The sequence below is a fragment of the Colletotrichum costaricense genome, assembly GCF_030867565.1.
Source record: "Colletotrichum costaricense strain IMI 309622 chromosome Unknown Scaffold_9.1, whole genome shotgun sequence".
Taxonomy (NCBI): Eukaryota; Fungi; Ascomycota; class Sordariomycetes; order Glomerellales; family Glomerellaceae; genus Colletotrichum; species Colletotrichum costaricense.
Genome location: NW_026848238.1, coordinates 691136 through 716415, shown reverse-complemented (window position 1 = coordinate 716415; position 25280 = coordinate 691136). Strand labels below are relative to the sequence as shown.

The 25280-nt window shown below is 53.8% G+C and overlaps 10 protein-coding genes across 10 annotated transcripts; 7 read left to right on the top strand and 3 right to left on the bottom strand.

Annotated features, from left to right (window-relative positions):
• Positions 1-1425: 1425 nt before the first annotated feature.
• Positions 1426-1686, bottom strand: CCOS01_09067 (uncharacterized protein; the record flags this gene model as incomplete). The annotated part of the gene is made up of 1 exon (XM_060457227.1): positions 1426-1686. One exon carries the CDS (start codon positions 1684-1686, stop codon positions 1426-1428), a length of 261 nt encoding a protein of 86 aa, XP_060311927.1.
• Positions 1687-3817: 2131 nt separating this feature from the next.
• CCOS01_09066 (uncharacterized protein) lies at positions 3818-3961 on the top strand (the record flags this gene model as incomplete). Its single annotated transcript, XM_060457226.1, has 1 exon — positions 3818-3961. The coding sequence occupies one exon, from the start codon at positions 3818-3820 to the stop codon at positions 3959-3961; it is 144 nt and encodes a 47-aa protein (XP_060311926.1).
• Positions 3962-4750: 789 nt separating this feature from the next.
• On the top strand, positions 4751-5116 carry CCOS01_09065 (uncharacterized protein; the record flags this gene model as incomplete). The annotated part of the gene is made up of 2 exons (XM_060457225.1): positions 4751-4787; positions 4860-5116. The coding sequence occupies 2 exons, from the start codon at positions 4751-4753 to the stop codon at positions 5114-5116; spliced, it is 294 nt and encodes a 97-aa protein (XP_060311925.1).
• A 326-nt stretch (positions 5117-5442) lies between these two features.
• CCOS01_09064 (uncharacterized protein) lies at positions 5443-5826 on the bottom strand (the record flags this gene model as incomplete). The annotated part of the gene is made up of 1 exon (XM_060457224.1): positions 5443-5826. A coding segment is annotated over one exon (384 nt), but the record flags the coding sequence as incomplete, so codon positions are not given.
• An 823-nt stretch (positions 5827-6649) lies between these two features.
• CCOS01_09063 (endonuclease/Exonuclease/phosphatase) lies at positions 6650-8240 on the top strand (the record flags this gene model as incomplete). The annotated part of the gene is made up of 2 exons (XM_060457223.1): positions 6650-6868; positions 7140-8240. The coding sequence occupies 2 exons, from the start codon at positions 6650-6652 to the stop codon at positions 8238-8240; spliced, it is 1320 nt and encodes a 439-aa protein (XP_060311923.1).
• Positions 8241-12740: 4500 nt separating this feature from the next.
• Positions 12741-13058, bottom strand: CCOS01_09062 (uncharacterized protein; the record flags this gene model as incomplete). Its single annotated transcript, XM_060457222.1, has 1 exon — positions 12741-13058. A coding segment is annotated over one exon (318 nt), but the record flags the coding sequence as incomplete, so codon positions are not given.
• Positions 13059-16099: 3041 nt separating this feature from the next.
• On the top strand, positions 16100-16472 carry CCOS01_09061 (uncharacterized protein; the record flags this gene model as incomplete). The annotated part of the gene is made up of 2 exons (XM_060457221.1): positions 16100-16146; positions 16295-16472. The coding sequence occupies 2 exons, from the start codon at positions 16100-16102 to the stop codon at positions 16470-16472; spliced, it is 225 nt and encodes a 74-aa protein (XP_060311921.1).
• A 2014-nt stretch (positions 16473-18486) lies between these two features.
• On the top strand, positions 18487-18732 carry CCOS01_09060 (uncharacterized protein; the record flags this gene model as incomplete). The annotated part of the gene is made up of 1 exon (XM_060457220.1): positions 18487-18732. One exon carries the CDS (start codon positions 18487-18489, stop codon positions 18730-18732), a length of 246 nt encoding a protein of 81 aa, XP_060311920.1.
• Positions 18733-20638: 1906 nt separating this feature from the next.
• On the top strand, positions 20639-24363 carry CCOS01_09059 (RasGEF domain-containing protein; the record flags this gene model as incomplete). Its single annotated transcript, XM_060457219.1, has 2 exons — positions 20639-21175; positions 21238-24363. 2 exons carry the CDS (start codon positions 20639-20641, stop codon positions 24361-24363), a joined length of 3663 nt encoding a protein of 1220 aa, XP_060311919.1.
• Positions 24364-24650: 287 nt separating this feature from the next.
• Positions 24651-24860, top strand: CCOS01_09058 (uncharacterized protein; the record flags this gene model as incomplete). The annotated part of the gene is made up of 1 exon (XM_060457218.1): positions 24651-24860. One exon carries the CDS (start codon positions 24651-24653, stop codon positions 24858-24860), a length of 210 nt encoding a protein of 69 aa, XP_060311918.1.
• Positions 24861-25280: the final 420 nt, after the last annotated feature.

Sequence of the window (25280 nt, the reverse complement as noted above, 5' to 3'; positions counted from 1 at the left end):
CAGAGTGGACAAGTCGCCGAACTGATTGTCAGCGGCGCGGTCTGAAACGCGAGCCTGCTGAGCAGTCCCCTCGCTTCAGCAGCCAGGCGCGGGGTGGAGATTTCTCTCCTCAACGGAGAGGAGCCTCCTTCGTCTTCGGATGATCAAGTTGCCATGTGGTCTCCCTACCAATGTGTCATCGGCAGACAAGCGACGGTCAGAAAGGCCAGGCCTTTTTCTTCCTCCGTCTGATGTTCGGCAAATAGCGAGAAAATTCGCCTTTAGGTTTATGTAGAGGCTTGGCTCTTAGACCGGGCGATGCCGAAAAGTAAAGTTATAGCAATACTATCTTGCCTCTGTTACAGTGATAAGTCTTCCTAAGCCATTATGCAGCAATACCATTGTCGCCCACGTCCCGATCGCTTCGCCGAACGTTGCATCGCATACCTGTACGTCTACTCAAGGGCAGAGATTAAGTCCATATGCGGGATGTCAACAGCACTCACTATGGCATGAGAGCAATTATTACTTCATTCTAGAGCAGTCCAGCATCGCACAATCACGAGTGATGATGTTACGGCAATTCGTGATCGTGTGCAGCGGTAGCTGATAAGACCCTGATATGCCGACTAGGACGTATCGGTCAATACAAGCAAAATTCCACCCATGTAATCAAGAGTTTGAGGGAATGTTCCTGGATGATCTCAATTTTCAACGGTGGCCCGGTGGGCGTCACAGTGGGGGGTTCGTGTGTCCTGGCCTGCAGCAATCAATACTCTCTAACCGCGTCAATCCGGTCTCGACGCCGAAGCACGTTTCTCACCTTCTTTTAATCGAATTCCCTCGTTCCAGACTATCTCTTGCTCATCCACCTCCCAGGTTCCTTGAAGTTCCATCTATTTACACCCCCAGCCGCTGTCTGAAGGTACGCATCACGAACCCTGACAGCCACGATGCCAGCTCTTAATACGACGAGATTATTGACCAGGGCCTAGACAGGGCTCCATCAGGGACAAGGGTGTTATTCTGAGTCCTGGCCTATTTTGGAGTGAGGGTCAGTGCGGGAAGGATGCAAGAAAAACGGCAGGCTATCCATCCCTCCACCGCTTCTGCTTCTTGATGGACCAAAACCGCGCGCCGCGCCCTCATCGGCCGCATTGACAGCTGGAGCTTGGATGGGTTTGCAGAAATGGAACCCCCGCGCGTCCACTTCAGCTGCTTGTGATGATGCCAGGTGTTGGCCGCCGCCCCGCATGGTCAAGCGAACGCAAGGGAACTAGGCGGGAAAGAGGGGAAGCTCGTTGCTTTTCTTACTCCAAGGTGCCCTTCGCTTACGGTTTGACACCTGGTCAATATGAGACTAACGATTATTGAAAGGCCCGTCTGCGATGTGATGGAATGACGCTGTGATCCTCAGTCCGCATTCATATCTTGAGTCCGGGTAGGTCAGAAGAGAGGGGCAAGCAGGGTGCAAGCCGAGGGTCGTCTTCGTCGTCGGGAATTGCTACAAGTCAAGTTGAACTTGTGATCCTTGAGCGCACGGACACGGTGCAGATGGAGCAAGTCTGTCAGAGGCGGAGGAGAAGAGCAAAGATGTCTACTGTGTGCTGCGTGGGTTCGTGAAACGCGTCTGGTGGGATGAATGTGATATCGGACGCTGGCAACCAGGGGAGGCCCAAACGCAAGGAAGAAGAAATGACGCTCCATCAGATATGATGAACATGAACATGACCTTCACGTCACGTTTTCAATGCGTTTGTTTGTATTTCATCTCGATTACGTATATCGACTGGGTTGTGGCGTTGTCATTTTTGTCTTGGAAGATCGGGAAGATGGGCGGCGGTGCAGCCGGCGAGTGGGAGAAGCCGGAGCCTGCTCCGGACCCCAGCGCCACATCCGTTCCGGCACACCGAGTCCATTCCGAGTACAACCAAGAGCCTCCGGTGGGCGGAAGGCTGACTTTCGGAGCGTCCGCTTTGTGGCATCTCAAATCAGCAATGTTCTCGAAGAGGGGAAATTCAAAAAGTCAACTCAACTTTTTGCTTGACTTTTCCCGAGAGTTCAGATGCACACAGACCCATTGTCTCTTCTTGGTCCGGTTGATATCATGTAATTTAGCTCACCTTTTGGATCCATCACTTTCCTTTTCTCCACGTTTTCTAGACGCTCGCGAAACAATAGGTACCGCAGCAATCGCCGTTTACTACCGGCGTGTTCCGGAGTGTAACCACGCATCCTGTTCTACTTCGCTCTGGACTAGAGGCAAGATAGCAGAAACGCACTGTGGTCATCCCAGCCTGAGATGTGATGTGCCCAGTTTCGCATGAACGTCTTCCCAGAAGCCCACGCATCGGACAAAAAAAGGAAGAAAACGTGGATTCAGCGGGGATGGTCCTGTCCTCGCAAGTTTCTCCAGCCGGCGTTGGTGTGAAGGAGCTTTGATCTCGTCGAGCGATCTCAACAGCTTGTCCTCATCGCTGCCTACAGGGAGAGCCCCGAGACAATTGTCAGCGATACCCCCTGCCCACAAGCACCTCGATATCTGCATCGCTCTCCCCACCACTGCATATGCAACTCCATCACGCCCACGCAACACCCTACCTGTTCCCATGTTTCCAGCTTTTTCATAGTCCTTCATTCCGGATTCTCGATTCCCTTGCTCTTGGACCCGGCTCCAATTCCACAATCGCCAAGCATCGCGATGACGAATTCTATAAGGATACGTTAAAACGGGCGCAAGGCTCCACATCAAAGCTTTCAGGGCTTATTGACAACCGGTAACCGGACAGATCTTCTGGCCCGCCTTCATGGCAGGGCAGAGGGGTAAGACTGAGCGCAGACTACACAGTAGAGATCGCCAACCCAAGCTTTCCAAGGAACCCGTTATCATGACCCGTCCGAGTGTGCCGAAGTTTTCGCTGATTTCACGCATATCACGCAAGCAACCTCAACATGGACAGGCCTACCTCTATCCCCCATCCATTTCAGCGCTCATCGGGGTCCAGAACAGGGGTGAAAAAGAACCCGTCTAAAACAAACCGACCGACCGTAACCGTATCATGCTTAATATCACCTGAAAAGGTGATGAAGATGGAGTGTAGTGTACGAATAGCGTCCGGCCCGTTTCACCAACTCAGACCCCACACCCTCGAACGGTACCGTTTGACACTGTACCACTCCAGGCGATTCGAGGAGAGACTTTGTAGTCCATCGACAGAAGGGCAAGATTCCCTTGCTGGCATGCCGCTGTCAAAGACGGGGCCCCACCGAAGAAATGGCCGGATGGTAACTAAATGTTACGGTCTGGACCCTCTCCGTTTGGTCAGGAATATTGCATGCAAATATCATCATATGATCGCAGAGGCATGCATGAGACTCGCCAATCTGGCTTACGACTGGTTTGGTAAACGGACGGCACTGGGAATTCTCGGCAAATACCATCACGATGCCAGCTGAAAGGCCTCAAGTCTCATTCCTCTGCCGCAACTTGCTGGACCTCGAAACAGGCCTTTGGACTTACCCCAAGCGATCGTGAATGACCTAGTGATGATCGATCACCAAGATCAACGGCCGTGATGCTCATTCAGATCAATGCCCCCGGAATCGAGAGAAAGATTTCAAATTCGGCCCATCCATGAGAGCCCTCCAAAAGGATTGCCGGACATACCACCTGATCCATCCGTCTATCGAACGAGACCGTCGGCTTGTGGTGCCTTGTAGGGCTAAGATAGTCTCACGTCGACCCCGAAAAGTGTCAATAACACCAGTCACTATGACCTCCCGTTTCCGCATCCACAACCGCATCCATCGCAAAGCATAATCACATACTGTGGCCAATATGCGAAATCTCACAACGCAGGAAACCCCCATTGCCAGGAAGGCCCACGGAACCCGCGTCTTGTCTGTTCCCAACTTGCCTGCCACTGCCCCCCATCGCATCACATCATCCCTCCGCATGAAGAGTTGCTCAAGACCATCCTGAGACCCGGAGCTCAGTCCTCCCGACCAAAGCTCGCCTGGCGGTCCCTGATCACCGCTAGGGCCGTGCGCAGACATTCCCAAACAAGCACCGAGTCAGAGTCCTGCCCTCTCTCACCCTCCCTTATCCGCACCAAGGCTCAGATTCAGCTGTCTTATCTGTCTCCTGCCTTGGAAATAGTGGTTTCCCTTCCAGGCTTCACAGGGAGAAGTTTGCCTCCCTCTGCTCATGGAGGCGATGCTACGTGAATAGAGTGACGTCTGAACGGTTGCATATAGAGGATGTTGACCATTGAAAATCAGCTCCGTTGAGTCATGATGATGGTCTTGTATCGTGACGAAACCACTTCTACCAAAGTTTGTCAAAACAACTAGTGGACAACCAGCCGTAGTCTCGTCAACGCGGTCGCGCTCGCGATTACGCTCACTCGTCATGAACCATGGAAATGAGGCTAGCTAGCAGCCAAGAAATCATGTCAGGAACCCATCCGTGGCGCCACGCCGTGTGGCACCAAACTTTCTTAGCCCCAAACACCCATCCAGGAACAAAGGGCGTCATGCTTTTCTCGGGGCGCTCTTTCTCACGCCTCTCTCGAGGCTCTCGGTTTTGGCGACCAAAGTTAGCATGGCAACGATGGGTTCATCTCCCCACTGTGGCTTTTTTACCACGCTCTCAAACTGGAATTCCAACGTTCCCAACCACCATGGGACAATACTCTAAACTGCATTCTATTCTAAAATTGGAAAGCTCGGGGTTATGCAACATTCGATAACGACGGCTTTCATTACCACGATGCCGGCCACAGCAGCAAACGGGCCCAGATCTATGGGTACGTGGAAAAGCCACAAATTGGTTTAGAATCATAGTTTGGTACCGCATCAGCCTAGCTGGACCCAAGTAGAGAGTGAGAGTGAAACTCAGCGCCGACCCAGCTGCTCGGGTCCATGGAACTTACCGGTTGCGAAGGGCAAAAAGTTCAAGGCTCCGCACGTCTTCTTCTCCTTCGGACCTCGGCGCGCCGACTCGCAAAACGACACCGGGTTCGAGGGTTGGGGGCCCAACGGCCGTTACGAAACCCGGCCATACCATGGCAGCGCCGAAACAAAGTCGCCGGCGGGGAGGACCGACGACGGACGGGCCATCCTCTGCTTCGTCTGACCCAGAAATGACCCAAAGGCACCGAGTGGCCGGTTCCCACCACCGCACCTCCGCCAAGTCGCATTTTCTCTTTCGCAAGCCGAGCCGTCGCAAGGTCGTTCCGAATCTTGCCAACGGATGCCTACCGAGAGCGAGATGACTTCGTCTTCTTCTGCTGCATCGCCGCAGAAACGGCATGATGATGGTTCGCCCGGTAAAACTCGGATGGTGCAATCTGCGCCTCCGCATAGACACGTCATTCCATCTCAAAAAATGAGATCAACTGAACGTGTTCGACCCATTCCTAACTCGGCACCGAACGCTTGAGCCGAGTTGCCCTTGTTTTCCTACAGTTTGCGGATACTCGCGACTCCTTCTCGGCAGACTCGGCCGACGGAAGTTATTGACCGAAGAGAAAAAGAAACGTGTTGTTGAGGAACCCCAGGATTCAGGCTGGTTCGCCGAGGGACGATAAAACGTCGTGAGAATATCTGCCCCTCGTGGGGGGCCAGGTCGTTTGAAGAAATAGTCTCGACAAGGAGAACCCCTCGTCGACGAATCTCATAGCCAAGACCCTCCACGTGGATCCACGTGCAACTTTTGAGCCTGCCGGGCAGCACAGGATTGAGGAAAACCACTATGCGAACCTTGAAAAAGCCAGCCCCTGCACAGCGGTCGGTATCTAATTCTATCCAAGTGCGTTTTGTAGCTCCATCAAGGTAATCAGTGTCATCTAAACAGCTGACCGTCTAATTATACTTGTGGACAATATGTTTACCTCAGAGTATAACTCCCCCCTCTCTCTATGATATGCACGGTCAGCATGTCTGCCATGCCTAATTTCAATAAATTGATAAAAACGTGTCATGCCAATGGAGTATCATTATTGAGTGTAGCGATGCTACTTCACCGCACGTGTGTATATATTTCGTGTCGATATTATACGGATACCATATTCCATCTTTTCGTCCGGTGCTGCTCCCCCTTTGTCCGACCTTTACGACCGCTCCGCATCTAACGGCCCGGACATGTGCAGCATTGACCGGTGGGAGAGGTTACATCGTCATGTCGATACGTCGATAAGGACGGGGTAGAACGACCGATTTGGGCACCAGTGCCGCGGCAGTGAGGGGTTCGAGGGAGATGAGCATCAACCACCGTAAAGATGTTCCACCCATCACGAGTCAAATGTAGATCACGTTGTGCCTATTGCTTGTCACCTTCCCCAAATTCAACTGTAAAGCTGTTGTAATCTTGCTTGTAGCCCTGGTTCTTTAGCACATGCCACATCGTGTGAAAGTTAACCAGGGTGTTTATGTCTGGTTCGCCTCGTGTTGCCAAGAGGGGAGTTCATAGTTAATTACGTTTGAGTTGATGGGAAAAAGGTTCCTTTAAATATCACCACTGCTCGCCGTTTCTCTCGCATGTAGTTGGGATTTCGTCTCCAGCCAGCGCCGCTCTGTCCCTCTCGCTCGCCCGTCGATCTTTCTTCCCTTCCCTCCGTCCGATCAAACATCCCACGTTGCGAAACGAGCAGAAGATCCAGTCGCTATCATGAAGCCCACCAGCCTCAAGATGCTCCTCGCCGGAGGCGCCCTTTCCTCCGGCGCTCTGGCCCAGACGAGCGGCGACCTCACCATCCTCGCCATGAACGTCGCTGGCCTGCCCGAGATCCTCCAGAACAACGAGGTGCCCGGCGACAAGACGACCAACTCGCGAACCATCGGATCGTACTTCGCCAAGTACAACTACGACATCATCAACGTTCAAGAGGTGAGTCTTTGCACAAGAGCAGCAATCTATTCCCGACAACTGAAAAGCTATTTCTTGCTATTGACCGCGTGGGCTGGGGTCCTGGGGAAAGCGCATGAGCCACATGTTGCTCCGTCCCTGCGTCAATGCAAGGACATCCACGACTCGCGATCCCAGCATTTCCCATCTGTCACTGTTTCAAGCTTGAACTCTACTGCTATCATTAGCCATGAACCTCCAAGAAATGGCAGAAAATAGCAAAACAGTACTATAACTAACATACCGAAAACAGGACTTCAACTACCACGCCTACATCTATGAGACGGACACGCACCCTTACCGCACCGCAACCTCCGGCGGCGTGCCCCTCGGCTCCGGCCTCAACACCCTCGCCAACTATGACTGGATCGAATTCGAGCGCGTGAAGTGGTCAACCTGCTCCAATGCCTCCGGATCCGACTGCCTGACGCCCAAGGGCTTCACCTTCATGCGCCTCCGCGTCGCCGAGGGCGTCTACGTGGACGTCTACAACCTCCACACCGACGCCGGCACCGAGGCGGGCGACCTCACGGCCCGTAACAGCAACCTCCACCAGGTCGCCGACTACATCGACACCTGGTCCGTCGGCAACGCCGTCCTCGTCTTCGGCGACACAAACTCCCGCTACACCCGCACGTCGGACCAGATCGGCGTCTTCGCCTCGCAGAACGGCATGCGCGACGTCTGGCTCCAGCTCGAGCGCGCCGGCGTCGTGCCCACCGTCGAGACCCTCTGCGCCAACCCCAGCACCACAAACTACTGCGAGACGGTCGACAAGGCCTTTTACCGTGGCAACGCCGTCGTCAACCTCGAAGCCACCTACTTCAACTACGAGAGCAGCAAGTTCCTCCAGTCCAACGGCAGCATCCTCACCGACCACAACCCCATCACCGCAAACTTCACCTGGTCCCTCTCCTCCACCCTACGCCAATCCGACTTCTCCGGCGGTCCCCACGGCGACTGGTTCTCCGACCTGCCCGCGCTCGCCAGCAAGTCCAAGCCCAAGGCCTCGGTCCTGACCTTCCGCGGCGCGGACCGCCTCGACTCCGTCGCCGTCACGCTCGCCGACGGCACCGTCTTCACACACGGCGGTACCGGTGGCACGGCCGCGACGCTGACGCTTGCTGCGACTGAGTACTGGACCGCTGCTAAGCTCTGCTGGGGCAAGAAGAGCAACGAGACGCGCAACTTTTACATCCAGGCGACTACCAGCACGGGCCGAACGGTCGCGGCTGGTACGACGACGTCGGATTGCGCGACGCACACGGCGCCTTCGGGATGGCAGATTGTCGGATACTTGGGACGGGACGGGGATGAGATTGACAGGTTGGCATTTGTTTATGCGCCTCAGTAAGAGAATGTAAAATCATGGACCTTTTGCATTCTTTAATTATTTAATGCGGAGCTCGGCAATCAGATACCGACCATAATAAACTTTAAATCCCGCCGGGTTGTCTCTGATATATCGAATTTTGTGTATAATGATTCTTTCTTCTCGTCGATCTTGTTCTGTCTTGTCTCGATTCGTCCCGGGTTCCTGAATATCCGTTGCACCGGACATTCGTGATCAGCACCGGGGGTGGACTTTTTTGAGGTAATCTCTAGCAAAAGGTCCCAACTGCTCAGTGCAGTGCGATTTCGGCCGAGGAAAGCCTGGCAATCAGTCCATGGACCCTAGCAACCACGCGATTCATGAATCAGGGTCTGCTCCGACGACGAAAAGCTATCCCGATCGGCGGGAGCTTGCTGCCTGACGACTGTACGCGGCATAGCGTCCGAAAAACCTATGGCAACGAAAAGGCTCATACGCCCCTTTTCTAGAACGGCATGAACGGCTGGCCCTAGCCAGGCTTGACTTAGGAACTTTGAAATTGGATCTTTGTTCTTTGTCGATCACTTATTCCTTGTCGCGTTTCCTCCAGCGGTTGAGCGGTTTCTCGTTCACCGTTGGAGCGGCGGAAATAGTTAGCTAACTTCTTCGAATGATGGCGGCAATGAATTATGAGACATGCACTTGGCAGATATAATCATCTACCGGTCTCTCTGCAGGCACACTAGCGGAAGATCCCAGGTCGTCTCGATCTCTCTTTTGATAAGGTAATAGTTCGTTAATCTCACGAAGAAAAAGGGCCGGGTGAGGATAGACCATTCGATATGACCTTTCACCAGCCAATAGGCAGACGAAGTGACTCTTCTCACCCATCCCCGGATCGAGACGGAAAAAGATGATCTTCAGGGACCTGCGTCGGCCTTCGGGGCTAAGCAGACGAACACGCTCTGGCCACCACGCCATGGAGGCTCGCACGTCCGTTGCTCCGGCTTGCCGGCTTAGAAGATGTCTCATTTCCATGCGACGGCCGCGTCTTGGCATGAACCTGTAACAGGTGCTTGAACGGGTTTGAACTAAGCTTGAGGGAGCAGTGGCTTTTGACGAAAGAACTCGATTGACTAAGAGTGGCTGACTGAAGACCGTACTTATTGTTGGAGGCGTCCATGGGGGCAAAAGGCTGAATCGAACGGCGTCATCCCCAACTCAAGCCAACGTACGGAGTACCCTTTGAGGGCCCGTGTGGTAGCTGCCACCAAGCTTCACAGCTGGTGAGCTGCAATGGTCGATGTGAGAGTTGTTGGGCGTGGCAAGTAATTCTCGGCCGCCGGCCTTTACAAATGTCGTGGTCAACCTCGATCAACCGTCACATAGTTAGGCCCCGACTCATCTCGTGGCGGCTGGCTTGAAGCACAGCTTACATCTTGTGGGAAGGCCGGAGATACCTTCCCCGCGGTACCTTCGCAGTCCTAATATGGAGGCCGAGATGCTGCTACTGCAGATTCGAGAGTCCCGATAGCATTCGATGCTACCTTGATTAGACCGAGATCCCCAGGTGCCATAGCTCCTGATAGCTCTGCCATCTCAAGTCGACAAACATTCGTCAGCCGCTGATCAGCACGGAAGTCTTTTAGCTCTTTGAGCTTTGACTCCCCGACTGCTTGGTGGCGTGAGATTATAGTAGGATGCTCAATCTATATCAGAATGATGCGAGGGACGTATACGGCGAAAGAACGAGCAAGCGACTTTCGGGGGGTTGTTTCCAGGATCTTGCTTCGAGGGGTCAGGATACGATCTTGTTGAATGTTGCGACAAAACGTCATAGCACATTCTCGAACTGCTGTGGTGCGAATCAAGACTAATATTGCACCAGCCACCCAATCTAAGGGCAGGATGCGAACGCGATTCGAAATTGAGAGCGTGCCAGTGAAGAGATTCGAATGATCATCGTACACATGAACATGACCCTCATTGTTGAATGGAGTGCAGCTTGCAATATGTTGGTGATGACGAGTGCACAAGAGAGGCGCCCGCGCCGAGTAACATTGAATCTGACATCTTGAAAAAGTCTGGCCAGCGCCCTGGATTCGCGACGCAATGGTTTCCGAAGAACAGAGTTCAGCCAACTCGCGGAACATGACGCGATGTGCTACTAAGATGAGACGGCGTCGAGATGATTGTGAAAGATTGGATGGGCGGGCAGGTCGGGGTGGAGATCGAAGGATCAGTTTGTCCGCCACGTCCGCTACTCAGGGTCCAGCCGCTCCGGGGAAGCACGTCGAAAGCCCGCCCGAGCGCCAGAGGTGCAGCGGTTTCTGCGGTGTACAAGCCTATGGTTAACCTCCGCCATGTCAGCCAAACGTTGTTACCACGCCTGGAAGACACATGGTGGTAGGTTTGGAAGTGGCTTGAGCCAAAAAGAGATCCCTATAGTAGGGACCAGCAACACATTTGCGAGGTGTCTACGCATACTAGGTCGAAGTTGCGAGGCTCAGTATGGTACAATTTTGCAGATGACATACAAATGACGATCGAGCTGGGAGCGACGCAACGAGCGGCAATACCTAGACGAGCCAAGACAACTCATGACACCCCAGAAACCCCAAGTCGGTGCTGTAACATCTGCAAACATGGCCGGAAGCCGGGATGCCCATCGCCATGCCTTGCTGCATGAATAGCATGCATTTAAGCAGTCCTCAACTCCATGGCGAGGCAAAATCGGACCCAGGAGCCAGGAACCAGTGTAGTTGGGAAAGCCGAGGGTCCCGGATGCTACTGGAGAGGCTCGGATTTCGCTGGCTACACCCAGCACTACGGAGTACTATGGGCTTGTTGGTGGTGATGATGATGTGGAGCATATTCCATTCCGGGCGAAATGTTTGCTTCCTGTTGGATTGTCGTCGTAAATGCAAGTGATTAATTGAGTACGCCTTAGCCGTTACAGGAACCTCCTCCGGGCTCCTGGGATGAGTAGGTGAGCTTCTTGCAGGAACGGAGCTTGCTACCGATCTACTCATAGACGACGGACTTGTAATCTGCATACCGCACTCTGGCCACCAAAGTTGCCCGAGTTGAACGAGGCCGATCGACATGGTCTGACGTGATGTTTGCTAGACCTAAAACGCCGCCGAATACTTGCTGACCAACACGAGGCGAGGTTGTTGAGCCATTTGGGTCCATCAAGAGGAAGTCTCGTTAGAGAGTGGCAGCTCGAGCGCACTGCATCACTTCCAACTAGATTCTCATGTGATGAGACTGCTTGAAGGCGAACTCAAACAATCGACCTTATGCAACCACTCTAGCCTTCGGACACTGGCGAAAATTGGAAAGCTCGCGGCCAACGATGAGTCGAACCTGCTCGATGCCTCACGAAGCGAACTTGCGTAGCGGACTCCCCAGCGCCCCATAGAGCGGATACATGCTTGAAAATGCAAAGCAATGAGTCGTGACCGTTTATTGAGACTCCTTCATTCCCCAGATTGCCTTTAGAATGCGTAATGAGACAACAACCTCTCATCAGAGCTCTTCAAAGAGCGGCACAGCTGTAAACCAATCGAAAACAAGCAGGTTGAGTGCTGCACTGACCAGGGGGCCTGGGCTCTGAGAGTTTGATCTGGCCCAAGCCCAGGCCTGGGAACCCCTGGATGTGCATAGGTGCTGCAGACTGCGAGTCGGAATCCTCCTCCCCTTGCGTTAGCCTGACCATGGTGGGTAGTTTGACGAGAAGCAGTCAAAAGGCGTGGGTCGTCGGTATTACTATCGGTCTGGATAGAAATGAAAAAAGGAAGCTCGTTTGTTGGAGTGTGATGAATCTACTACGTAGTCAATGTCATTCAAGTACCCATTTCCATACCATCAGCACAAGCACTTCATGCTCACCTCACGCTCTTGGAAGAATGGACATGCCACGCGTTCTCATGTATGGAGAAGCTAGAGATAATTAGACCCTACTCAACATGCAAAGATAAACTCTTCCCTCTACGCCACAGAGTCTTGAGTGATAATTCTGCAAAGAGCCTGGAAACCCGTTATTTGACGTGGCTCTTCAAGAAAGCTGGCGTTTACAACTCAACAGGCCAACACTGATGAGATTTCTTCGGTTGTAAGTGGGCGGGTCAAGTTGCGGGTCATTCAGGTCGGCCAAGGGCAGAAATTTGCTGCCGGTCAAGGATGAGCAAATGAGGGCATGATATCTTTGTAACCGTACCCGGTTACAGTTGGAAGATCCGGCGCGCCGGTCAAGATGGTTGAAGCTCCCTGGTCACCGCTGCACCTTTGGAAATGAGGGACCCTTGAAGATGCCCGGTGAATTCCGGTCAAAGACATCCGTCCATGGGCTCTTCACCTCGTGGTCAAGATTATTCTACCGCGAAGAGCCTGGGCTTATTCCTCTATGCTGTTATAAACCCTCTATACGTCTAAATCGACCGAGGCGTCGAGATGCTTGCATTCGCCTATTGAGAAGACCTGTTGATACGGGATCAGTCGATCAAGCAAGAAGTGGCACCAAGGTTGGCAATAGCTTGTCTAGCGTCTAGCGTTGACGGGGGAGAGTTCGCGAGAGTTCGATGCAGTGCTCCAAGCCGGGGCGGGATCAAGGCCTGGCACCGGCATCTCTGCACGATGCCTTCCGTCTTGGTGGGTGGACCGCACGTGCCTATAGCGAGGCTTGCAGACAGGGGCCATGTTCAGTTCGAGTTTGCTATCTTCCCAAAAGGTGTATACCCCGGCAGCGAGACCCGCAGCGAGGTGACGAGGACTGAATTGAGGAGCAGCATTGGCACATCCGGCCGCCGCCCAGGCTGTACGAAGTTGTGATCTGTAAAGGGTTTGGAGCTGCAGGTGCTATACGGAAAAAGGTGCAGTAGCGGTATCACCGGACTACAATGAGCACGCTAGGAAGTCGATGCCGGAGGTTGCTGGCAGCCTCGCTTGCCTTGGTGAAGGACTCGGCCGGGAAAGGTGCTCGAAGCTCCCGACTTCTAGTGTGTCCTACTGCGTGCCTGGCTTGCGTCTGGTGTCTGAAAATGGTCAAGCAATGACCCAAGCTTACAGGGCCAAGAGGAGGCCAAGGACGGGGATCCGGATGGCAGTGATGGGCAACGGGGGGAAGGGGTCAAAGGCTGGAAGCTGGAACCAACTGGATGATACTCCGTAAACCGTTGTCCAACGGGTCGGCCAGCAAGATTGACGAGATACCCTGTCTGGGCTCTGGAGTATGAGGTCCTGGATTCATTCTCTTTCCCCTTGTGCGGCAGCCGGGTCTCGCCTCTTGTCCGTTGCAACTTCAGACGACCAGGGCTTCGGATGGTAGCCGCTCCGCCAGCTCAGGCACCCGGTGACGTCGGGTGAAATACGGGGCGAAGGATCGCAGGATTAGCTTGTTAGTGACAAGCTGTACTCCACAGCTTGAAAATTGAATTGGGAATATGTGACGGGCGGGATGGGGTTGGAAGTGAGGGTTGCTAAGCCGCAGCCTACAAGAAGCCGGTGAAGACTAACGAGTGACGACGGGATATCCGATCTTGGCGAAGAAGAACCCCTGAGGGCGATAATTCCACCTCTGGGCATAATACGAGATATTGCTGCGTTCACCATATAGATATGGATGTAGTCGTTCGTCGTAGGTCAGCCAGAGTTGTACAGAGGTTGGACTTCAAGTTCGTGAAGGAGAGAATCGGGTGCATTTTCCCAAAGGTGTGGAAGACTTGAAAAGCATGAATTACATAATCAATAATTTGCTCAGCGCCTGCTACAGCGGCACTCCCGCTGAACAACTGCATTTCAGCGGCTGTACTACGTAAGCACACGTCAGGGCAGAGCGGAAGGTATGCACCTCGAAAAAAACCAGTACCGGGTATGCAGGGGCTTCAAGGAAGGTGCGAATATCATCCACTACCTAATTACCTGCCGGTTTGGAATAAGGCAGGAACACGTCCATGCCGGGCGCAATTGCCTTAGACTTTTTCTTTTGATTTCCAAAAGAACGTCCGTGAGGCACGTAACCACCAACAACATCAAATCGTCAACCTTTGATTCTTCCTCCTTCGCCTCAAAGTCTCACATCTCGTAAACTCATTACCACGGAAAATCCCACAGCCACAGCCATTTGCGGCCATTGACTCTTCATTTGCTTTCTTCCACCTCTTCGAGAGAATCCGATGCTCGCCTGACGATTGCCTCCAGCTATTGGAAAGACCGCAGGATTTATGCCCGACCACGCGCCGCATCGTGCAGCATGTCGGAGATGAGGCGCGCAACGGTGGGCGGCTCGGGATGAAGTGACATATCATAGAATAAGCAAAGAAGGCTTCGGCCACCACTTCGAATACGACATCAACACCAAAATAAGCAATCCGTCAAGCCAATCTTTGCCACCGCGAGAGTGGCATTGTGGCAGACATACAAATTTGCCGTACCATTGCCCGGCGTCGAATGGAAGATTGGGCCGTGAAGCGTCGCCCTGAACCAGACTTGCACCCTGGCGCATGTAACATCACAGCCGAACATTACCAGCCAGTCCTTCTTCTGCAAAGGCGCCAAAGAAACAACACGGGGACACCATGACCTGGCAAAAATTGCAGATAGACGCATATCCCGCTTCTATTCATGTCGCTCATCACACATATCACCGACCTCGCATTGCGCCGTGCATGCTGCCGGGTACATACTTCCACCATTATCAGCCGCATACCTATGCCTCTGCAGAAACCCCCCGCCATTTGATCCTGATCGGTACCCGATACCGGCGGAGAGGCTTGTTTTCCTGTAAGGCCTCTACGATGATTTCACGCCCTTCCCTGAGCGAAGAGCACGCACTCGCTTCACCGGCTTCCGCAAGCCAAATTTGCCCGGCGGCTCAGCATGGTCCAGGTGATATGATACTCAAAGACATCTGGCCAGGACTGTCTCTGGCTCCTCTGTCCTGATGAGCACAGGACAGCCTCATAGCCGGAATGAGCCACTTGCACTAGAGCCGAGAAACAGTCTTAGATGAGGCCACATCTATGGCTGGCGGCTTGTGGGCAGCCCACGCCAGCGACTCAGCAGCATCTGCGTTTGATTGTTGATCCATGGTCATCAAATTCTCTTTGCGGTTGAGAACGCGCTTCAAACAATAGCCGTTCGGGCGGAAGCAATTTAGACTGGCATCCTTTGGTCGCAACGGAAAATGTACACACAATTCCGGCATTGTCCAGTTCTAGACAGCGAAGAAGATTTACCAGCCGAGGGAAGCTTACAGCCACGGAAGCATACAGTCTCGAAGTCGGCAGCGCAACGAAGAAGTGGTCGCCAGAACAAGCTGACAATGATAGGTACCTCGAGAGACACAAATCGCAGCTAGAGCTGCCCTGCGCTCTTCGCTTTACGCAAGCTCGCCCTGTGGTACGGCTGATGAGGGACCAAGACCAAGTGTCAACGAAGACATCAATCAATGTACGAGAAGCAATGTAGAGTCGGGAGAAAGCAAAATATGGCCGTAGCCGTGCGCCACCAACAACAAGAAATCCTCACATATTTGCATGATTTGACTCGCACAAATATGCGCCCAGTTATTACGGTTCGGTTGCTGGGCCAAGACAAGCAACCAAAAGTCCACCAACCTTGCCATGTTAAACGGGTGTCTATAGCATGCCGGCGCGACCTGTCGTGTCTCCGCTGGCTATCTTTTGGGCGAGTCGGTTGTTACTAATAATTAGCATTGAAGACAGCTGGCTGCAAAGAGCGACGGAACAGACTGAACCTCTAATTCAGTGGGCTTTCCCCGATTTGAATGGAGCATCGCGGCCGAAAAAGGGCCCCCGGGCCCGAATATTGACTGGATAGATGGGAACGCTGTAGCACATCCACGCTCTTTTAATGCTCCGCATCCCTTTACGAGCATCATGGCACAATCCCCAGCTTCACAAAAAGAAGAGAATGCGAGGTTCCGGTAGGTCGCGGCCTACAGGGCACATCACATGGATCGGTGTACTTCTCGTCTGCTCGCCGGCCGGTGATGAGCAGTGTCCAAAATAGCCGGAACATGTCTGGTGTCTGTACAAAATCGTTGAACGACGGTTGATCAACCACACTTATAGCGGCTGTTCCATGGGTAGGTTGACATCCACGCTCGGCAACAAGCCGGATTTCAGACGGCCGAAGCCCGGGATCCAGCGCAAGACCGGTGGTGTGGCACAAGTCAAAATGTGCCTCGACTCGGGGGCAGACGGTAGACCGGCGAATCGTCTCTCGGTGACGCGACCCATCTCTAGATAGGACAAACAGTGGCTGGTGCTATTGGCAGTGTTTACTGGGCCTACGACCCTACGCAAGAGGCTAGACGGAAAGGCATGACAAGGGAGTCCAATGCAAGCGAGCACGATCGAGCCTCGTGTGGGAGCCGCTCATCAGATCACCCGTCAACCAGACATGGCAGAGATTATTAGCCCAGCACTTGTGGTCGAAAGCTTTTCACAAGGGCATACTATCTATCACCAACGATGTTGCTCCCGAAACCATGAGCATCCACTGCCATGAGCTAGCCCGCAAACAGACTGGAGACTGGAAGCGTTGGACCCAGCAAGCTGGGGGAGGGCATGATGACGAAGTGCAGGGCACAAGGGCCGAGACCGCGACTCACGAGACTCGAGACCAAGATATTCGAAAAGAGAAGAGGGCACTGCGGTCCTTGTCCCCGGCAGAGAGGAGCTCTGTCGGTTGACTCGTCTCGTCTGCATCGTAGGCTGCGCAACACACGTCAACTTCCTTGCCAACTTTGCCCTGAGCTGAGTCGATGTGTCGTTCGTCGTATTCTCCCTGGCAAGCGGAACCTGCCCTGCAGGCAGCAAACAGCAAGGGAAACGAGTAGGAGAAGGAGGCAACGCCACAAGCTCTGTTCGGGGCTGCAGTTCAAGTTTTGGCGTCCCAAACAAGCGCCCGTGAGTCTGACGAAATGATCGGAATCAGGACGATGGAATAATGGCAGCCTTCAGCACTGATACAGCAGTAAAAAAATTTCTCCAGACGGTCGACGGCTTGCCCCTGGTCATTCACTTTTATTTTACCATCACGCTTCTTCGTCGACAACTCGGCGTCACACTTCCTCTCAGATGAGGGAAGAGGGAAAGGAAATGGATGCAAGCCAGGAATGGCTTCCTCCCTAGCCCTAGACTAAGGCCCGGGAGAGACCCCGTCGTTCACTAAGAAGCCCCCCCTGTCGATGGACCTAGCTCCCAGGCCACCCGGTCCAGGTACACACATGTTGGTGCAATTGGTTTTTGTCAATTACTACGTAGGCCAGTTGGTCCACAGAGCACGCCCAAGGGCGTGTCGTGTGTATGTGTGAGGGTCTCAATACCGGGGGAGGGGGACGGAGGGAGCTGGGCGGGAAGAAAAAGAAAAGAAGATGAGGAGGGAAAACGTCGAACAAGGGCAAGGGGCAAGCCGTTAGGTTGGGAGGGACCGCTGGGGCCAGGCCACTGCGAGCAAGGGGTTTGCTCTCACGCAAACCCAGGCCACTGACGCAGCAAGTGTACGAATCACACTTTCTAGCTGACGAAGCAACCAGCAAAGTACTGGGCTCACCTTACTCCGCCTCCGGAATACATGTGGGCAAGCAACGCAACACGGAAAGAGGTGGAGTTGGGAAGTGGAAGATAGCATCGGATTGGAGCGTCGACGCAAATTTGGAAGCAATCGTGGATTGCAACGGAAGGACGAAGTCAATAGGGGGAAAGACTTGGGGATGGATGTGGTTTCCTCCCATTCGGAATCATGGTGGTGTCCGCTGCTGCCCGCCGCCGAGTCTCCTTTGCGCCTCGCACTTTGGTGGCGCAGTCCGTGAGAAAGAGTCAAGAGTCAAGAGAGAGGGAGAGAGACAGACCTGAGCTTTGGAAGGAAGTTGCTGTCTATGCCCAAGAAGGAGAAACAAATGCGACCTAAGATGCGGCAGGAGATGCCGTGGTTCGTGGTTCCGAACTTGCGATACTTGTCGACAACAGCAATTTGCCGCGGCCTTTCGAGAAGCAATGCAAGAGCGTTGCTGGCATTTACCTGCTCATGGGCTGGTATGTCTTCCGAATAATTCCATGGCTCGGCTTGATGAACAACGTATCGAGATTGCCTTCTCCCGGCGGCACCTGTCGTCTGATGCTGTAAACCAGCAATCCGAGCGCATCGCCATAGCCCAAGACTTCACCACGGCGCCTCCCTCCCCTCGCGCTCCGCCTTGCCAAATTGTGGCCTCGAGTATCTGACCTCGTCTGGCTCTGGTCGCGTCAAATCTGTTGCAATGGCCTGGCTATTCACCCATGGCCGGCGGCAGGCAATCAAAGACAGCCGCGCGCACGGCACCTCCAGTCGGCCGCTGGCCATTTCCCCTCATTATATCATGGCATCAGTGCGCTCGACTTTTGCGCCTCCCTCCAAACCTCACGGGTCACAGCACCGTCCGAGGGCTGTCCAAGATGCAGAGAGCTCGTTGAAGATGCAACATTCGCCGGCCCTGCGCAGTTTTCACCAAGGAACATTGCACTAGGTAGTCTCAACACTCTTACTCTTCGTTTTGTGTCTTCAGATTGCCATCAGGGAACCTGTCGATGTCGTTCTGCCTGTCCTTTTGGAGTGTTGGACCGATCCAGCTAGCTATTGTCTACACTCTACAGCTCACTTCGCCGCGTTGCTGCATTGCCGACTCCTAGGGTGTCTTTGGCTCCGATCATACGGTGCAAAACTGGGCGAGGGCCGAGTCTAGGAGCTACTGTACCTTGGTCAAGGGGTGGATGGGATACGGGACGGAACCTGCGTCTTGCATCCTGCGTCCGCGGCGCCTCGGCCGGCATCTTGTCTGTCTTGCCTGTCGGCTTGTCACACGGTACACCCCCAAGGACGACTCAGCGTCACATTCGCTCGAGCTTCACTGCATATGCACATGCATAAGGTACGAGCAGAACATCACAACTATTGCATTCCTCGCGCCTTCTCTCATTCTTCTGCGCATTCTCTCTTTCCCCCGTCCTCCTCCCCCTGGCGCTGGCACTTCACCAGCTTCCTGCATACATGCTCCGTCCACACACCTGAGCGAACCGGGTGGTCCAAGGGAAGGCCAATACGGCGGTGACATGCCTCTGCTCATGCCGTCCCTCTTCACTATGAACGGAGTAGCTCTCCTCTTTCGTACTCCGTAACGCCGTTGCCTATGTATCCGATCCAATTCATGCCACTCACTGCTTTCCTCGCCTGTTGCTCATCCATCCCATCCGCACCACGAACGCGCGAAACGGGTAGCTAGGGCTTTCGAGCTCTTTCTTTGTTCCTCTCAAGGGTCGCGTGTTGCCGTCCCTCGGGAGACAAAAGACGCCAGACTGACGCACGATAGACCAAGCTTGCCTCCGTCGCAAGCCCAGCCAGTCCTCGAGCAGCGCACTACTCTCTTAGTCTTGCGGGCGGCCCCAACTGATCTTCAACGTCGACAAACTGGCCAAAAGAAAAATCAGAAAAAAATAAAACCAAGAGAACCCCGTTCGTCGAGCAAAGGCAAAAAGGTACGTACGCCACGCTATCCGTACCGGGCAGGGGAACAATGTGGTGTGGCACGGTACATTCATCCACACATTTGCCCATCCATCCATGATCCAACAGAGGCCCATCCCTCCATCTTTCATCCACACACCCTCCAAAGTTCCCGGACGCTTGGCCTGGCTGGTCACCCCCCTCCAGAAGTCCACCCTCCACTCTTCCCTACTACGTGATCGTCCGCTCGCTTTGGGCACTCACATGGGAGGGCCTCTTCTTGGGCTCCCGAAACCTTGAGTCAAGCCCTGGTCCTGGTATGCAACTATCCACCATTAGCACGGGCAAGGATCCCTCCAACACGTCTGTCCCAGGGCTATGACATTCCTGCTATGCCTATTCCCCTCCCACATCAATGCCCGTCATCTCCTCCCTACATTCCATAACTTCTACGTCTTCCCATCAAAACCACCTTGCACACAGGCCAAGCGGGCTGTTCCTCTGTTCACTTCTTCCGCCGTCAACTGACTGTCAACATCAGCTTGACAGCTCGATTTCGAAACCTGACCGCAACAACAATAACAACATCAACCCACTCGAAGTAGGGACTTGCGACTCGCGACTGCTCTTCAGGGAAGGACACACACACACAACGCCAGAGGCGCATATCTCTTGGATCGAATCGACTGGACCTTTGCGTGGACGAAGCACCGGCACCCATTGACCTATCCGATACCCGCACGAGGCCACAGCAAAGGCGCAGCAGGACGATACCGTACTCGAGGGATAGGTTGGACCTGACTTTACGACTGCATTATTGGACCTGGACCCGACTGTGGAGGCGGCCTCGAAACCCAACGACTATTAACCGCGCGCACATCGCTTACACGACTGTTGCCCATGCTTTTCTACGAGATCTACCAGCAGCAGCCATGGTAATGCTGAGCGACCATTCCATGCGTGCCAGCCTCCAAGTGGCCCCTCTCAAGCTTCACAAATCCAGATCCTGCGATGCTCTGTCCTCGAAACAAGACCACTACAGTTCCAAGTCGTACACAGCATCACACATGACGCCGCCCGCAACACCCAATGGCTCGCAGGAAGACCTGGCGGCCGACCAGCTGCCACCACCGGTCTTTCACAACTTCCTGCGAGCCTTTTATCCTTTCCATCCAAGCTATGCCATGACCGACTCGAGCGTTACTCTTCCATTGAACGAGGGAGATGTTATTTTGGTGCACTCAATTCACACCAATGGATGGGCTGATGGAACCCTGCTGGTATCAGGCGCAAGGGGATGGCTTCCAACCAATTACTGCGAGGCATATGACCCGGAAGAGATGAGAAACCTTTTGAAAGCATTGCTCAACTTCTGGGACCTTTTGCGAAGCACATCAGTAAACGACAGCGAGATTTTCGGCAATCAAGAATTCATGAAGGGTATCATCGCGGGAGTACGCTATCTGTTGGTAAGCTTCTGACTCTGTGCCACGTCCCCTCCTGTTGCTGTTTTACTCACATTATCAAAAAGGAACGCACGCACTGCTTGACGAGGGAGTCGGCCATCATAACCCGCAACGAAAGTCTGCGGCGCGCACGCAAGACCTTACTTTCCGAGTTGTCGGCCTTGGTAAAGACGGCAAAGCGTTTGCAAGAGGCCCAAAAGGGCATCGCCCAGCCGACAGAAGATGTCAATGATATCATTGACGAAATGATCCTGAAGGCATTCAAGATCGTGACCAAGGGTGTGAGATTTTTCGACATCCTTGAGGATGATCGTAGGCAACGCGCCCCCGCAGTGACTGTCATGGCTACCGTCATTGAAGAATCCTACATCCCACCGACGCCACCTGCAGATCAAATCAAGTTCGATGCAACTCATAATGCAGCTTCCCGAGGACCGACGAACGGAACACCCACCAGGGGTACGCACTCACAAACAGGCGATGCGGCACAAACGTCGAACGCACCGAATAGCAGGCGGCTTTCGACCCTCCAGTCCCCCGCTAGTCCCAACTCGCACCGCATGTCTCAAAATGTCAAACGGCTGTCATCCAGCATCTCACATCGCGTCTCATTGGCTGGCCCTTCGCCCCTGTCAAGACCGCATCACCTTGTCTCGGAACGCCTCAACAAGAGCCACGATACTTTCTTGTCCCACCTGGGCTCCTTCATCGGCCGTCTGCACTTGCAGTCCCAGTCTCGGCCGGAGTTGGCCTTCGCCATCAAACTTTCGGCGACGTCTGGTGGGGAGTTGCTGGCCGTTGTGGACATCGTGTGTGGTCAGAGCACCAGCTCTGATATGCTGGTTAGAGCGAGGGATATGATGTTTGAGCGCATCCGGGAGTTGGTAACAGCAGCAGGTCAGATCATCCGTCACGCGGTGTTCCAGGATGCCGATGTTATCATGCCACAGGACAACAGTTTGTTGTTGATGGCAGCAACAGGCTGCGTGAAGGCTGCTGGCGAGTGTGTAGCCAAGACCAAGTGGGCGATTGAGCGTGTTGGCGACTTCGAATGCGAATTTGAAGCCGGCGAGCTGGGCATCGATCTCAGCGTTCTCGACGTTGCCCTTGAGCCGCAATACCGGAGGCCATCAATCGCACCGTCCGTTGCAGAAACAACAACCACCGAGGCGACCAGTGTCGCGGGGTCGACTAGAAGTTCTGACTCTATGCACTCCGTTGTGCCGCCAACGCCCCACCACCAGCAACGACCGAGTCTCGTCGCCAACGACAAGCCACTGCCTCAACTACCACCCGTCGATGGTAGTGAACCTCTCGGTCACCGACGTCGGCCTTCCTCTCAGAACTCTTCTGCACCTAATTCCCGACCGTCTTCACTTAACAATGAACACATTGCGAACATGGTGTCTTCCGTATCATCGATGCGGCCGACTCTGCCACCTCTCCCCAAACTGTCCACATCCCTGCTCCCGGGAGATGAATACAGCCCCATCGAAAACCAGGATGGCGACTACAACAGTTCCTCCCGTGTTGACAGTATGGCTGCCTCGAGCGCGGGCAGCAGCAGCACTTATCTCAGCCGAGACTCCGAGGCTAGCTTGGTCTCTCAAACATCTACACGCGCGACCACGCCCGATCACTCTTTGGCACCAAAGCTTAAGCCTTCCATGTCAGAGCTTAGCAACGCTGGAAGTGTAAACGCCATCAACGAAGAAGTTGACGATGTCGAGTCTAAGATGCTCGAGAAGACTTACGCTCATGAGCTGATTTTCAACAAGGAGGGCCAAGTCACGGGCGGTTCCCTCCCAGCCCTTGTTGAGCGTCTTACAACTCACGAATCTACTCCCGACGCTACCTTTGTGTCAACTTTCTACCTCACATTCCGTTTGTTCAGTAGCCCGCTCAAGCTGGCCGAGACTCTCATCGATCGATTCCACTACGTAGCTGAGGCACCCCACATGGCCGGCCCAGTCAGGCTCCGTGTATACAACGCCTTCAAGGGTTGGCTCGAATCGCACTGGCGCGACGAGACTGACCGCGAAGCCCTTAGCCTCATTGAGCCCTTTGCGGAGTACGAACTTGGTGCAGTGTTGCCCTCCGCTGGCCGGCGACTTCTGGAACTTGCTCAGCGCGTTGCCAAGGACATTGCCCTTGTCCCGCGCCTTGTGTCTTCCATGGGCAAGACGAACACTTCGATTGCGCAGTACATCCCGGCCGACACGCCGCATCCACCCTTGGCCCTGACCAAAAGCCAAATTCACCAGCTGTTTGCTTGGAAGAACGGCGGCAGCAACCCCACTGTCCTGGACTTTGAGCCTCTCGAGATCGCTCGCCAGCTCACCATTAGACAGATGAACATCTTCTGCTCCATCATGCCCGAAGAACTTCTTGCTTCTCAATGGATGAAGAAGGGCGGCGTCGATGCACCCAACGTCAAGGCTATGTCAGCCCTGTCTACTGACCTGTCTAATCTCGTCGCAGAGACAATCTTGCAGCACTCGGAAGTCAAGAAGCGTGCAGCCGTCATCAAGCAGTGGATCAAGGTTGCTCATCAATGCCTGGAACTCCACAACTACGATGGTTTGATGGCCATCATCTGTAGTCTGAACAGCAGTACAATCAGCCGTCTGCGCAAGACCTGGGACATTGTTTCCGTCAAGCGCCGCGAGATGCTTCGCACGCTGCAGGCCATTGTCGAGCCCGCACAGAACAACAAAGTTCTCCGGACCCGCCTCCACGACCACGTCCCTCCTTGCTTGCCATTCCTCGGCATGTTCTTGACGGATTTGACGTTTGTTGACATCGGCAACCCTGCGACCAAGCAAATTCCTACTCTCGGTGGGGATGGTTGCGAGGAGAATGGCGGTGGTCTCACCGTCGTCAACTTCGACAAGCACACCCGCACTGCCAAGATTATCGGAGAGCTCCAACGATTTCAGATACCTTATCGGTTGACTGAGATCCCTGAGATGCAGGATTGGATGGCGGCGCAGATTGTGCGTGTTCGTGAGAGCGACCAAGGCAATGTTCAAGTCAGCTACTACCGCAAGAGTCTACTCCTGGAGCCTCGGGAGATGGCTGTGCGAACTCCTATTGAGCCCCAGACCAGCAACACTAGCACTCAGGGCCGCGGCGACCTATTTGGCTGGATGAGCCGAGACCGAGGTGCCCCGACGCCCACACCGATGTGAGGCTACAAACGAAGCATCCCACATTGCGACAACATTTGATCGAACGGACAACATCATTTCCACATTTCCGGCGACATACTTTACCCCTTATTCTGCTTCACTTTTGATACCCAAATTTTCTAACCTCTTATTGAGGTACTATGTCATGAAAAGTCTCATCCTTGGGATGGCACTACCCACGGCGTTAATCTGCTTTCTTGCCCTGCACTTCTTGTCTGGGCTTGGGGCCACACCCGCCGGACCCGAAAACGCGCGGCGCTGGAATCGACTTATCACATTTTTTCTGCATGCTGGGAAATATCTCATTCTCCCTTGTTCGACAGCGACCAGAAGTGGGTTGTTTGTGGATATCGGAGTCATCTACACTCCTTGTTGGATTCAACCTTCACTCGCTCAAGAGTTGGTTGGAGGAAGGATGTCTTGTTCCATTGTGTATCCTATCTTTGGTGGTTTTGGATGGTGGCTGCTCTTTAGATGGATGGACCGACCGGAGTTGATGGTATACCAGGCCAGGTCTTCGTGCCTTTGTTGGACACCGCCATCGCTGCGGATGATGTGGCAGGCTTTTCCTCGGCGTCTAAAAGACCAAAAAGTGTACACTGTATATGTAGGCTAATCTGCACGCTGCCTCTGAGGATGGAGCAGGGACCGACAGATATCATGAATAGGATACGCATCCTGATGACGAATGAAAGTTCAGAACCAACACCGTATCTGAAGCATCGTGAAATCCAGTGTCTGATGAGTTATGTGATCTTTCCTGTTCAGCTGCGTGAGGCAACCTCCAAGTGGGCTCTTCTAGAGTCCCCAACCCCACATCGTGTGATGACCGCCAACGTGAGCAGAGGGTCCACTCCACCGGATGCCAACCGAATGTAGACCTCCACTACAGCAAAATCTTCATCAACCCATCCGAT